This window comes from Achroia grisella, unplaced genomic scaffold (genome assembly GCF_030625045.1).
Source record: "Achroia grisella isolate CSIRO2021 unplaced genomic scaffold, CSIRO_AGI_Agris_v1 utg2706, whole genome shotgun sequence".
Lineage (NCBI taxonomy): Eukaryota > Metazoa > Arthropoda > Insecta > Lepidoptera > Pyralidae > Achroia > Achroia grisella.
In genome coordinates this window covers 86,150-101,432 of record NW_026712760.1, presented here as the reverse complement: position 1 = coordinate 101,432, position 15,283 = coordinate 86,150, and the positions used below count along the sequence as shown (strand labels likewise).

Genomic DNA, 15,283 nt, shown 5'->3' with positions numbered 1-15,283 from the left:
CATCAGTTACCTATGTGTCTGGGCCAGACACTATTGCAGGATGGCCGACTGTTAACTATCGTGTGACGCACCATTAATTAAAAATGGTAAAGTCAATAATCATGTAACCTGAAACGGAACGTCAGAGGCCAGAGCCAAAGTAATCTATGTGACATTGACAAGTGGATGACGGACGATTGAACGGAGGCAGCGGGAGTTTTGGAGCGAAAGTGTTGATATTATTATAAAAACAAATAAGAGATAGATAATTGTGAATATTGTAGGCATTGAGGTGTTTCTCTCCTGACTAACCGGCATTACGCCTAAGTCGTCAGGATACTAGTGATTTTAAAATGTGTATATATGCTATGCTGAATAAAATATCATTAAGACTGAGATACCCACGCAGAGGCTTTTAACAAAGTATTGACTTTGTACATACCATTCGATAAATCAGTTTATATTAAAATTAAAATTATTATCATTTAAAATTACATAAAAATACATATTATTTATATTCTCATAAGAATAAAATCATATTCTGAACACTAACAAATATATAATATTCATAAGAACAAGAATCAAAATGAGCCTCGTTTGGCGATTATTTGTATCCACGACGTAGTCTAGCGGCTGCCTTACAGTCCGATGGGCACAGTTGTGACACAAACATTTTATAAAATCTTTTTATGGAGTCTACAAATATTATGTGACCTACTCATCTGAATTATTGCTATGTGCTTGTAAATATTTATAAAATAGCGTTAAAACACTGTTTGTTTATAATGCAGGGATAAATATATAATCCGACCCGGCCACGCGTTGCTGTAGCTAAGGTTCTTGAATAAAATAATATTGCGACTATAAATTGAGATGTAAGCTATCCTATCTTTCAAGTTGGATCAAATTACGCACAATGTGCAGATTGAATTTGCAATGCATTCAGTAATTTAGGAGTCCATCGCGGACAAAGAACGTGATACGTAATTTTTATATATAAAGAAGGTATATAACCCTTTTATTTATTCAGGGTCCTCGTAGCTTTTGGTTCGCAACTAATCCATACACTTATTACCCAGTAATAATTTGAAAGAATAATTGTTAGGAGCCGTTCAAGTATTACGTAAGCAGATATATTACAATTATTTACCCCACCACCTTTGTCAGCAAAAGTAACCGACGATTACGTAAATATTTTTCAATTAATGTATTGTTTTTTTAGCAAAGACTATGTGACGGTTGCCATTCGTGTAAAAAATAAATACTAGCGATGACGTAATCATCATCTACACCCCCCTACCCCCATGTCATCAAAAATAAGCAAAGTAAAGACCCCCCCGTCCCCCTATGGTGCTTACGTAATACTTGAACGGCCCCTTATGTAATTCTTCTTGGGTTAGGTTTGGGAGGGGTTTTAAATACGGTGATGTCATATTACAAAGTCCATTACAAACTAAGTATTGAAACACGAAATTTGATCCATTGAACCAACTCTTTAAAAAAAAATAAAAAAAAAAACATAATTGAAAACTGTAACGTTCAAACTAGGAACGTACTAGTAATGGGACCAGCTATGATAGGGATGGAAGGAGACCTAAAAAAACCACGAAATTCCTGTGGCATAAAGATTGCTACTATAGAGATGGATTATTCTCAATATTACTGGGAGTTTTGTATCCAGCAATGGCAAAATGGATTCTAACCTATAGTATTACAATATCTAATAGATTGAACGGATTCTCTTACTGTAAGCCAGAGCATAGACAATATTTATGACATACCTCCGTTTGGGTAACCTATATTTTAAACTTATAGATTCAAAACGGTTTTACGCTTGTCTATTTGAGGTCAACGTCCTCCCCCAATAGATCTTCACACTCCTTCTCCCATTTGTCATCACCTGTCTTCTCTGCAACCACTTCGTATTCCTTAAGTTCTGCCTCCAATTCTTTCTCCCATTGTTCTGTAAATGTTTGTTTAGAAAACAAAATTATTTTTTAATTTTCGTGTTTAATATACATTATTAATATTGTTAATCTGATTGAAGTTGATACTCAATAATTAGGTACCCAATTGTAACCTGTAAGTGATCTTATTGTAAAATAAATCCTTTTTTTTAACACTCTTTTTTCTTTCCTCATTTGTACCATAACTAATGGATGCGATAGTGTTAGTAAGCTGTTGTTGGTCGCTGCGTTCTTTATTATTAATTCTAGACCAGCTAATGCATGAATAATAATATTTAGTTCCGTACAATAAGATACAAAATGATTCTTCTTGATCGATATTGGTATAGCATGCTGTGGAAATTTAGTATTTAATTTATATATAGTTTGAAATTACAGCAAGTGTTTACATGTGATCATATTTGATAGACTTTAATTATGAGAACGAGTGATGTTTGTTCTCACATTATTAACCAGGTAACAATACAGAATAACAACAATCTAAACTTACGTGAACAATTTAATGTCCTATTTTTAAAGATTGTTATAAAATTGCTAGTCAATCATGTAAATAAAATAATAGGTCTTCTAAATACTAGTGAAATAACAACGCAAATGTTATTTTAGAATAATATAATTATTTCAATTCATAATAACTAACTATAAATGCCAATTCATTTAATAACCATACGTTGTAATTCGCTAAACAATGTTCCAAGTGTTAATAATGAAAGTGATACAATTATGATGTAGGACGCTGGACGCGCACAATTAGAAACTAAATAACGCTGTACCGTTCTCATTAGACTGTTTCTGAAGGTTGAAAACAGTACGGATGATAAAAATTTGTATGGTCTTTGAAATACATGCGATGCAGTAAAAGCCAGTAGATTAGGACACACTATAGCCAAATTATTTAGTTTAAAATCAACAAGACACATCGTTACATATTCGTTCTATACGATATCATAGACACAAACAGTATGTGAGGCTTCATTCAGCCAGAAACAATCACACGTCCAATTATTGCTGCGTTACTGTTCAAGCTATATATATTCAACAAAACACTTGTGAACTTATGTCGAGCGACAGGGTGCTAGGCCAGTTTGATATCACTTGTCGTTTCAACTCTCCCAAATATTATATCGTTTTAAAAATGTGTTTACGTCATTACCAACTATAAGTCTACACAACTTTATAACATTGGATTATTTTACCCAGAATATAATATTAACTCTCTAATCTAATTGTAAATAATTACAAAAGAAACGGGAAGTCAGTGTTGTCAGCGTAAATATTCCAAATTTTCCCTGAGTTTACCAGACGGCAGTTGTCTATAATTGACTGACACCCATAAGTGATATGTCGCGGCTATTCATTATTGGAAAGTGTTACATTCCAGACAATATGGGAGGACCATTAAAAATTCCTTCAAGGAAGGCCTTCAGAAAACCTGACAACACGTTTATGTACAAAAGATAAGTTTCAACATTGCTACGCAACGGAATCGATGCAGAGACAGTACGAAGAAAATGCTTTAGATAATAATGACCAACTTTGAGAAATATGCAAGCTAAGAGGTTAACGTAAACACACAGACGCTGTAAGCAAACAAGACAAGATTCAAAGCGGAAGGAGAGAAGTTCGAAATCGTAGTAGCAATGTTAAAACCTGAACAATAGATACTTATATTTAAACTACTGAGCCGAATTGTAATGAACTGTGTGACGTTATAGCTATATAATCTTAATTAATACTTAGACATTTATATAACATTCAGTAGACATTAAAATAGGTTCCATTGAGAAAAATTGATCAAAGATAAGTATACAGTTCAACCTTAGTGGACTATTCTTCAATAGCGTGTGATATTAATATCGTAAGATCTAATACTTGAATATGGAGACAAAGAATACTTGTCTCAGTTATGATAAGACATATAAATGCTATTGAATTACAGACCGATAATTTATTATCAGGTCAAACAAAGAGGCAATATATACAATTCATATTATATACTTCCATTTCGGGATAAAGAAGCTATATTGTCATAACATTCAATTTATTTATATATACGACACACGATATAACAACAAGGATGAAGATATGATATAGTGATATATAATAGATTATAAACTTTTATATTCAAATAAAACAAATACGGAACAGCAATAAACTTTTTATATATAATTGTAACGGTCGAAACTATATGGTGTGTGGAGGATAACAGTGATACGGTGATGTTGTTTGATCAAATAATGTCATCAACGTACACGCATATCCAAAAATTATAAATCATCCAGATAAAAAATACACCTCAGGACTACCATAATAAGTAATATTTATAACATATATCGACAATACAGTACAAATATAAACCATAATATATTAAATGAACAATTTTTAAGCCATATTTTCTATTTAAATCCCATTGAAATGGATACAAAACCAAAGATTTAAATATGTGTATACGCTTTACTCATATCGAACATTGACGACATTATCCCATCAACCAAATATATCGCTTAAGAGCCCTTAAATAGCGTAATACATTGCCCAACGCAAGCTTTGTATCGAATAAATATAATATCATAATGCTATATACTATCCACGTTTCGCAATATCGTATTTTATAATCTTGAACAATTGTTTCTATTGCTACAAGTGTGCTATCGAGATGAAACCGCTAAACGGTGTACGTTTTCTTCATGTATCACTAGAATTGTTTTAAGATTACAAAATGTGGATGGTCTATAGGTGTGTAAACCATGGTGTTATCATAGGGTGAGTAGTAGCCCTCGGTAGTCCGTGCGTCTTGCTTAAGCTGCATTCCAGGAGGAAAATATTTACGTTTAGCAATATTAGTAATAACTTAATAATCGTCAGATATTTGATAAATATATTACAATATTACAATTGCAACATAATTCAATTCCAATCATGAAACAGAACAGATAACAAGTATAAAATAAATATCCTTTTGATATGAAGGAATCACGGACATCTTCATATAAATTTCTTAATTTATATAAATAAAGAGCATGCAAAATATAACTCATATTCCTCAAAGTTGGTTATATATTTGTGATGAAAATACTAGCGTGTGTGAACATTTATGCTTTTATACATATTGTGTGGGAAAAAAGCGTATAAGAAATAAAACGAAATAATATGGCTATGTGTTTAAATAAAGATAAGGTTTAACTTAAAATAATCATACCTACGTGTTACTTTGATAGAGTTACCGCCTTATTAAAAAAAATTAGAATCTGAAAATCTATTTTAGCTATTGGAGCATTTTGTCACTTTCTTTGTAACGAAGAAAATTACATTGAAATGAAAAGTAAAACAATATAAATAATTTACGACATTCCTTTGTGAAATAGAAAATTAGTTGATAGTCTTCAAAGGACAGAACATATCATACATTATTGTTCTTTTCAATATTGTTTCACAGTACAACTAGATGGCGCTGTATTTTTTTTGTATAAATTTCTACAACGCGCTATTAAGATGTCTTTGTTATAAGTAATAAAGATATTTTTTATTTATGAGTTTAAACTAATATACGGTTGTAACCTCATAATTGTATTTTATTTAATAATAAGGACAAGACGCTGATTTCCAGAACCGCGATTTTATACAATTATTATAGAAAAAATATGTTGCAAACAAATATAGATAAGAGATATTTTGATCAGATCAACTTTAAAAAAAATATGTAGATTCACCACTTTAGAAGTTAGGATGTAACAGATATAGCCACGTTAAACATGAGACTCATCTTTTTGCGTCGATTAAAAAATAGTTTATAAGGAAAAGACAAAACGCTTCAATTTTTGAAATAGATTTATTAGATATATGACGTTTCGTAACTAAGTCGGTCATATGACCTTCATTTATGAAATACTAAGGTGCCAATATCCAATGCCCAATTTTAACATTTCATTTAACATAAATAGTTAATTGTTAAATATTTATGTTAATTCCTTACCGTCGTCATTTTCTCTATCCACTTTTAATGACTTTATTCGCTTCTTCACGTCATCAATGGTTTCCTGGGACTGTTCCCCTTTGGGTACGAGATCCTCGTTTCCCGATTTATCGTCATCTGATTGAGTTTCGAAACAAAAGTAAACTTAACAAAAAAAAAAAGGAAAAATATAATAAAATGATTGGGGAGAAATAATGCAGGAGCGTAATTCGACATTAAATCCAGTAATGGTATATTACAAGGTTATAAGCTATTATTACAATGATTTCATGTGCGCCGACATAGAACACATTCTATAGTAATAATAATCTCAGAACAATTCACACAGCGCCATCTAGACCCAAGTTAAGCTAGCTAAAGCTTGTGTTATGGGTACTAGATAACTGATACAAATACATAGATATTTTTTTCGTAAATACATACATATTATACGTACAAAACACCCAGACTGATACAAACAATCGTACTCATGAATACAAATGTTTGTGATGTGCGAGGAATCGAACCCGCGACTCGTGTCGTCTATGGTAGCAATCTTATATTTTTCAGTACAATAATACAGTCAGCTTCATATATATATTGGTAATGAACGTCTCGAATTAATATAAATATCTGTAGGTAGAGTCTTAACAAAGTAGAGGGATTACCAAAGTACACGTAAATCAACAAACATGATGTAGCTTATTGTTAGGGTTCAAATCGATATTGTAGAAAAATCCTACATTTTAAAAATATTAAAAGAAGGTAGTTTCTTTATTAATCGATGTTAAGCTAGTCGCGTATAATCCCCACGCATAGCTGTGTACAGGAGGTCGTCTTTATAAACCACGGCATTCGATCGACGAGCACAGAACGAGCCGGTTGTATTTTGGACACTAAAGTGAATTATATTAGAAACGGGTTTATCCCGGATTTAGTTGGGCCTGGGGGAAAGCTGCAAGAAGTGCACCTTCACTTCTTGCAGCTTTCCCCCAGGCCCAAGTGTTAATGCATTCCAAAAGGCCCTTTTAAACCTACACCCGTGTCACAAGTAACGGGCGCTACTTAGGGTTTATCTTCTGGTAGCCGGCAGTCATCATAACTAGTGATTCTAACATTATAAACCTTGTATAATAATCAAGTTGACCTGATGGTAAGTGATAGTCATCCTCTATACATGAACAGTATCACGGATATCACGTTATCATGTAACGCGCGTGATACCGCTAACGCATTCTCATTCTAGAGGTATAAAATCAGGGGCGGATCTACCTAAGGGCTTTTTGGGCTGCAGCCCAAGGCCCCGAGGATACAAAAGACCCCAGTCCTCACTGAAATGATATTTAGAATATTAAAAAACCTATAATAAGGTTGGCAACCCTGAGTTCAATCATCGAAAGGAACGGGGAATCTCTGGTCGCTTGTTTTTGGTCAGTGTATTCTTTCAGTTGAGTAATATAATTAGGTAAGCCCCTAAGTAGACTTAGCCCAGGGCCCCACAAATTCACGATCCGCCCCTGAGTAAGATATCATGCCTCTTATCCTGTAATTTTCCTTATCCTTATCCGTAACCCGAAAAGCAGATTACAAACAAGCTGCTTGGGGACTGAAATAAGTGAGACTGTGGTATCCACGTAGACAATTTTTTATCTCAAAATCTTCCTTGCCAACTTTTTTATTGTTATTGGTGGTTTGGGCTATTATCAGGTGCTTGGACCTGTAGCACTGCGACCTACATAGATCTATTGTGCTCGCCCTTTTTAGAGTTCACTACTTAGTCAGGGACAAGAATTGAAGGATATTCAAATTTAATTGCCAACTTACGCATATGTCAATCTACCTTGTACATACGTTGTTTAGGATTATGGCTATGGTAACTAGTTGTACGGCGCAACTTTATCTGCAATTTTCTTTTCTCCCATAATATATTTTTAGATTATAGCCAATGTGTTATTCGCATATACAGTGCAACCTTGATATAACAAATCGGAGGGGAACAAGAAAATATTCGTAATATCAAGTAATTCGTTGAACTGAGGTTTGTTATGTTGGTCTAAAACTCGTTATAAAGAGGTAAAAGAATAGTGCATGATTTCAATCTTTTACTGTTTACATTCAAACCACTTTCTTCTGAAAACTTATCTTTAAATTTTAAAATTGTATTTTTGTACTTGCGGGAATCCCGAACTTATTTTATGTCTAATTTTTTCGTCATAGGATTTTGGTCAACATAATTAATGATGTTTCGCTTTTCTGCGACCGATAAGGAACACATTTTACGTTTCTCTGCCATTTTAACTTAAATCTTTAACAATAGTGACAAGCAGAAGTGTTTACATTACTTTCCAGCAAACATCAAAAAACAAAAAATTACTTTACGAACAAAAGCGTGTCGAAACATGTCGAGACATAAATGACATGATAAGATTAAGAGTTATATTATTGGTGGGAACAGATATTGTATTGACTACTAGTGTATGAAGCTAACTGTATCATGTACAGAAGTTTATATATTTCATAACATATCTACGGATGGAATTGAATCAGCTGGTCCTTCCCTACCGACGCGGATGATGTAAATATTGAATAAAAATACAGAGACGTTGAGAGCAAAGATAAATCGATACACTAGAGCGTGCAGAGGACATTTTAAACCCTAGGAAGGATGTACAAGTTACACACTTTCGTCCCTTTTCAGGGAATAACTCATGCATTGTGAGAAAAGGAGGTAAGATGTTACATATGCATAATTTTTTTTACTGTGCTTAAGAGGAAAAAATGTCCTATATATAAATAAAATTGGAACGTCTGTTAGTAATATTGAATTAACCGTTTTTTACTACATGCATATGAATATAAATACGGTACATACACCAAAACCAAAATAACATTTTTTACAATCTAAGAGATAATCGTCCCCACTATATACTCTACTAGCTGTTCCCGCGACTTCGTCCGCGTGGTTATTTAACTTTATTTTTCTAAAATAAATGTAGCCTAAGTTACTCCTTGTTACATCAGCTACCTGACAAAAAATGAAAATATAGAGATACGGAACAAACAGACCGACAGACAGACAAAAATTTGTAACATAACATTTTTTGTTTATCTGACTGTGTCTGTTTGTTCCGGCTAACCTCTGAAATGGATAGACCCATTTTGACAGGACTTTTATTGGCACGTAGCTGATGTAGTAAGGAGTAATTTAGGCTACTTTTATTTAAAAAAAATGAAGTTAAATTACACGCGAACGTCGCGGGTACAGCTTGTAATATATAAATTTGACTTTAAAATACTATTTTGTTCCTGTACCTAATAAAGAGTTATTATTTATTTTCTATTGTTAGATTTTTTTATAATATTTCTTTTTTATATATAAACGTTCATCGTAACCAGTATATATATATATGACTACCTACTCGCCCCGGCTTCACACGAGTGTATATGTATTATATATATAAACCTTCCTCTTGTATCATTCTATTTATTAAAAAAAAAACAATTCAAAATCCGTTGCGTAGTTGTAAAGATTTAAGCATACATAGGGACAGACAGCGACAGCGACTTTGTTTCAAACTATGTAATGATGATCAGCACTTGGGACATTACGTCATTACATGACACTCATCCTGCCATTCCTGATAATTAAGGTTTTCTTTAGTTATTGTATATTTACGTTATTTTCTTTATTTTCTTTATTTCTTTATTTCTTTATTTCTTATTTTTTCTTTATTTCTACGTTATTCAGTATCGTTAAAATGTTTGATTGTAACAATGGCATTACAGTAACCTTCGTGACCTTGTATATAGTCAAATATATTTGCACCTGTGTACATAATATATATCTATATAAATCCACCACATTCTACAATACTAACGAGTAAGTACCGTCTGCTATGTACATACAGAAAAGTTATTTAACATAAATTTCCCGGGAATAACCGACTTACAAAAACGGATTCGACTGAAAAATAAAAAATAAAACCCAATTTCAAAATATCTTTATTCATATAGGTCTACAGACTCTTATGATATGTCAAATCTACCGTCAGTTCGGAATGATTTCGAGATGAGAAGAACTGACAAGAAACTAAGATTGTATTTTTTTTTTTAATGTTGTACATATTTACAATAATACTATATCATTTAAATTCAAATCTGGGAGAATATATACATATGCTATATAAAAACAAAAAATCTAAATCAGTGTTCGCAACCTAAACAGACAACTTTGTACTTTTGTTAATTTCTTATCTTATACCTTTTAAAAATGCCACCGCCCACTTGCCACCAGTCGACAAGCCTACCATCATCAGGCAACTAGCCCCTGATGATGGTTAGACAGGAGGGGGGAAGGGGATTGTTAGCAATGGGTACTTAACTCCCATTGCTAGCAATGTACCATGTTAGGTCGACCTCCACGCGGTTCCCCCTGGAAACCATCGTGATCAATTCTAGGTGAATTTGTCACGATGGGCTAACTGACCTGACCTCATGCTTATCTTATCATCCTCCACTGGTGCCCGCCAGCGTAAATAAGGCGGGTGCAATTCCATTATCATTCAACCACTAGCAGGATCTAGCGGTCGTATTTAACCGTAACAATCATAAAATGCGGTTAATTAACCGTTAATAACGAAAGATGCATTTTTAACCATTTTTAACGCTAATAAGGACCTACGCATTGTTCCTATATATACATATTGATTGTTATACTGTAACGGGGATATGTTTTTCTTTATTAGTACATGCGTACTAAGCTGGACTGTAATCTAATTTTATATTTTAAATAAGTATATATATATTTACTGATTACGAACAGGGATGAATGGAAGAGACGATTTACGCCGACCCCAAATAAATGGGATAAGGAAGACGCAGATCATAATATTTTTTGTACTGTTTTAAACGAAACGTTCTATCTTTGCTCTCAGGAGTCTAGCTGACTACATATAGGGTGATTATTGACAGAGATCATACCCTGGGAGTCATCAGTGCTCTGCTGACGGCCGGCCGCCGCGTCAGCCTCGTTGGCCTGGCAGATCAGCGACAGGCGGTAGAAGTAGTTCCGCCAGAAGTTCTCCTCTGTGATGCTGGAAACGACAGGATGGAATGTTAAATTTATAGAATAGAAAATCTAATATATATAATAATAATAATATTTTTTTTTTGTAAATACATAGAAAACACTCAGACCGATACAAACAATCATACTCAACTCATGTTTGTGCCGTGCGAGGAATCGAACCCACGACCATCGGTCGTAAAGCGGTATGCTAGACCGCTAAACCACAGAGGTCGTCGAAAAAAAAATATTTTTAATTTGGATATTTTTTTTTACACACTGGATAATTCACACAGCGCCATCTAGTCCAAAGCTAGAGGGTATTGTTAGTAATGTGAAGTAATTACTCCATCGCTAGCAATATACTAACGATGTACCATGTCAGGATTACCTCCACGTGGTTCTGAAAACCAAGATGGTTTTATAATTACCTATAAAATGAATTACTTCATACACATTTCAATCGATCCTTTCGTGCCCAATTTACACTCAGTCCGAGTTGGCAGGGAAGTGACCAGCGAAACACTTCCCAGGCCATTGACGCTGCCACTCGCGCTGCCCGGCGCTCCCTCGATTGTCGGTTTCTCGTGCGCGAGTCAAAGGACTGGCAGCGCGAGTGGCAGCGTGTTTTTACATTCAGCCCTCTCGCTCAGTTGTCGCCCGGCAATATTTCCGGCAGCGCGAGTGGCAGGGGACGCAGCTGAATGTAAACGTAGCGTAAACCATTAACGCAGCTAAGCAAAACTTGTGTTAGGGACACTTCCGTTCCACTTCTATAAATACTTAAATACTTTTTTAAATATAAACATAGAAGATACACAGAGCAATATAAACAATGATACTCATGAATACAAATGTTTGCATCGTGCGAGGAATCGAACCCGCGACCATCTATGTAAATTGGTTTGGTATGGTTAACAGGTTGGCGGTTTTGGTACCAATTACTAAGCTCTACTAATATTATAAATGAAACTGTACGTCTGTATGTCGTATCAAAGCCTCCATAATTACACAATCTTAATCTATACATATAAATAAAATTGGAGTGTCTGTTTGTGATATTGAAATAACCGATTTTTACTACATGCATATGAATATATACGATACATACACCAAAATAACATTTTTTACAAATTTTGTCTGTCTGTCTGTGTCTGTTTGTTCCGGCTAATTTTTAAAAGGGTTGGTCCGATTATGACGGGACTTTTGGCAGGTAGCTGATGTAATAAGGACTTAGGCTACTTTTATTTTAGAAAAATAAAGTTAAATTCCACGCGGACGAAGTCGTGGGAACAGCTAGTTTCATATATAGTTATAAAAAAGTGAGTTCATACTTACACTTTTGGCACAAGATCGAAGCGCATCTTCTCAAGATTGGGGTCCTCTGCCATGATCGCGACTGCTACCGGATACATCTTGTCGTAGTCGAAATCGAACTCCACACCTGCGGGTGGAGCGCGCACGAAGTTCCGTCGATCCTAAAATATTAACAAAAAAAAATATATATAATTTTTTTTATATAAATAACTAACTTTTGCCCGCGGCTTCGCTCGCGTCAATTTATCTCATTAGGGGTGGAATTTATCAAAATCCTTTCTTAGGGGATGCCTACGTCATAGTAGCTTTATGCATGCAAAGTCTCAGCCCGATCGGTTTAAAATTGACAAAGTGTCATACAAAATTTCATCCCCTATTTTATCCCCTTGGGGGTAGAATTAATCAAAATCCTTTCTTAGCGATGCCTACGTCATAACATCTACCTGCATGCCAAATTCCAGCCCGATCCGTCCAGTGGTTTGGGCTGTGCGTTGATAGATCACTACGTCAGTCATGAGTTATATATATTTAGATGTAGGCACAGTTTTTTTTTTATTTAACAATTAATTTACGATTATACTTAAGTTATAGAAATAATGCAATTTTATATAATACTACAATTGCTTATAGAAACCGCTACGCACTCATTCTTAGTGCAATCAGATAATATTGTCAGCGCTATGAATTTAATTTTTTTCTACAAAAACATTATCGTTAACGAACTCTTCTATTTTGTAATATGCTTTTTTACAAAATGGAAAACTGTGTTTAGTAGTAGTGTATATATAATCATATTGATAAATCTAATCTTCCAAATCCACCGAAATACAAAAAATTGTAACATCTCGGCTGGAAAAAAATGGAAATTAAATAAATATAATAATATTAAAGTAAATTAAAAAAGGCACGGACGAATATGTCTGTGGAAAAATGTACTTAAATATAAAAAAAACCACTGATTGCAAACAATCTAAAGTGGCAATTCCAAACACGAACCATCGATTAACAACACGTCTACTTAATCTAGATAGACATAACCTCAAAATAATGATAGGGACAATAACGGACCATTGTTCCTTAAACAAACACATATACAAAATTGATGCTACAGACAGTCCGCTTTGGCGGGGCTGTTTTGAAGCTGAAGAAACTGCGGCTTACGTAATCCTGGAGTGCACGGCAGTGGCCCAACAACGAAAACAAATCCTCGGAACGGTGAGGTCGCTCCGTGAAGTCTGTGAAGACACCAGCAGTCTTCTGCGCTTGTGGGAGGAGCTTGGCTGACTACTTTAGTAGTCTGGCTCTGCACGCACAACGGCCCGAATGAGAGGCTAATTGCGGAGACTGGAGTCCCAACATACATTTACATTTACGACATATAAATCTTTTTTCAGACAGATTTAGATCAGACTCTGATACTTTGTTGTAAAACCTTACGCAATTACCATAAAAAACAATTCCATACGTAATACACAGTGGAACTTAGTCAAACCCTACTTTCTCTCTTTGTAAATATGTTTCCTTCCTTTGTATTAATGTTATTGACGACCTCGGTGGTCTAGCGGTCTAGCACACCGCTTTACGTCCGATGGTCGCGGGTTCGATTCCTCGCACGGCACAAACATTTGTATTCATGAGTATGATTGTTTGTATCGGTCTGGGTCTTTTCTATGTATAATATAATTTGTATCAGATATCTAGTATCCATAACACAAGCGTTAGCTAGCTTAACTTGGGTCTAGATGGCGCTGTGTAAATTGTCCTGAGATTATTATTTATTATGATTACTCCAAGTTTCCATAAACGAGGCTTCATCAGGCAGTTTATCGATCGGCTTTTCTTCTACCTAGTCATGGCGCATTATGGGAGTGGTGCTAATAACGACAGATTGACCTTGTGGTTCCATCACCAGAAAAGACTCCATTACCTCCGCACTGAATGTAAGTGTATGTAATTAGTGTATTTATTATATTAAAAAGTAGATCAATTCTATTAATGTATGTATTTATGTGTATTTTTTTATTATAATTCTATTTTAATTTTAATTATCATAATATCGCATTCATATATCTCTACACATCCCAAAGCTTGACTGGGAGAGAATGAAAAATCATATTAAGTCCACTTTTTGTACCAATTTTAGTGGTCATTGGCCAAAAAAGAAAAAAAAAATTGTTGAGTCTGCCATGTTTGCTAACATTTTTGAAAATTCCAGAACAGATACAAACAATCATACTGATGAATACAAATAATTGCACTATGCGAGGAGTCAAATCCGTTACCATCCGAAGTAAAGCGATGTACTAAAAATATACAACCGAGAAAGTCAAATCGAATCAAATTTGATCACCTACCCCAAAATATACAGCCTCTCTCGACGCTTCGTCGAGTAAATCTTTATTTGCCATAAAATTATTCGTGTTAAGACCCGGTAATTATATAAATATAGCTACATATGTTTTTAAAGTTGGGCTAAGAAGGACCTGTATCCAGAGCCGTAAAATATTAATAAATAAAAAAAATATGTTTTTAAATCTCAACTCTTCTTGAACACTCCCGGCCCGGTTTCTGTATGACCGCGTATTATCTGCATATGTCTTGAACCATTGAACTCAGATATGCTAGGAATATTTCACTTCCTTATATAAAAATAACTTATGTATTAATAAGTGGTGTGGCATGCTTGGATAAAGTCGGGTACACCCATTTCACTTAGAATAGAACAGAATAGAATAACATTTATTACATCACACATCACAACACAATAAAAACGATGCCGATAGCTGCATATAAATTATTATATAAGATAAACGTAAATAAAAAACAATTCATTAAATTAGAGATGAAATCATTATATACAAAAAAAATAAATAAAAGAACAACATAGTAACAAACAAATAAATAATAATAATAAAAAAGCCAATAATAAATGATAATAATAAAGTAAAATGCACTTCTATCACTTTTTCTACGATAGGAACTACTCTGAAGGAACTTCTAATG

General features: G+C 34.1%; 1 protein-coding gene across 5 annotated transcripts in view; it reads right to left on the bottom strand.

Moving 5' to 3' along the window:
* Positions 1-1,616: 1,616 nt before the first annotated feature.
* LOC131842976 (synapse-associated protein of 47 kDa) overlaps positions 1,617-15,283 on the bottom strand; it is a 97,503-nt gene continuing 83,836 nt past the window's right edge. For 2 of the 5 annotated variants that reach the window (XM_059191565.1, XM_059191566.1), the window contains exons 7-10: positions 12,302-12,441; positions 10,879-10,991; positions 5,920-6,036; positions 1,617-1,942 (exon numbers count right to left, since the gene is read on the bottom strand). In XM_059191565.1, the coding sequence (XP_059047548.1) occupies positions 1,818-1,942; positions 5,920-6,036; positions 10,879-10,991; positions 12,302-12,441 (495 nt within the window). In that variant the 3' untranslated portion in view covers positions 1,617-1,817. Of the gene's footprint in view, positions 1,943-4,399; positions 4,750-5,919; positions 6,037-10,878; positions 10,992-12,301; positions 12,442-15,283 lie in introns of those variants that run through there. The other 3 variants (XM_059191568.1, XM_059191567.1, XM_059191569.1) reach the window with 3 other exon arrangements.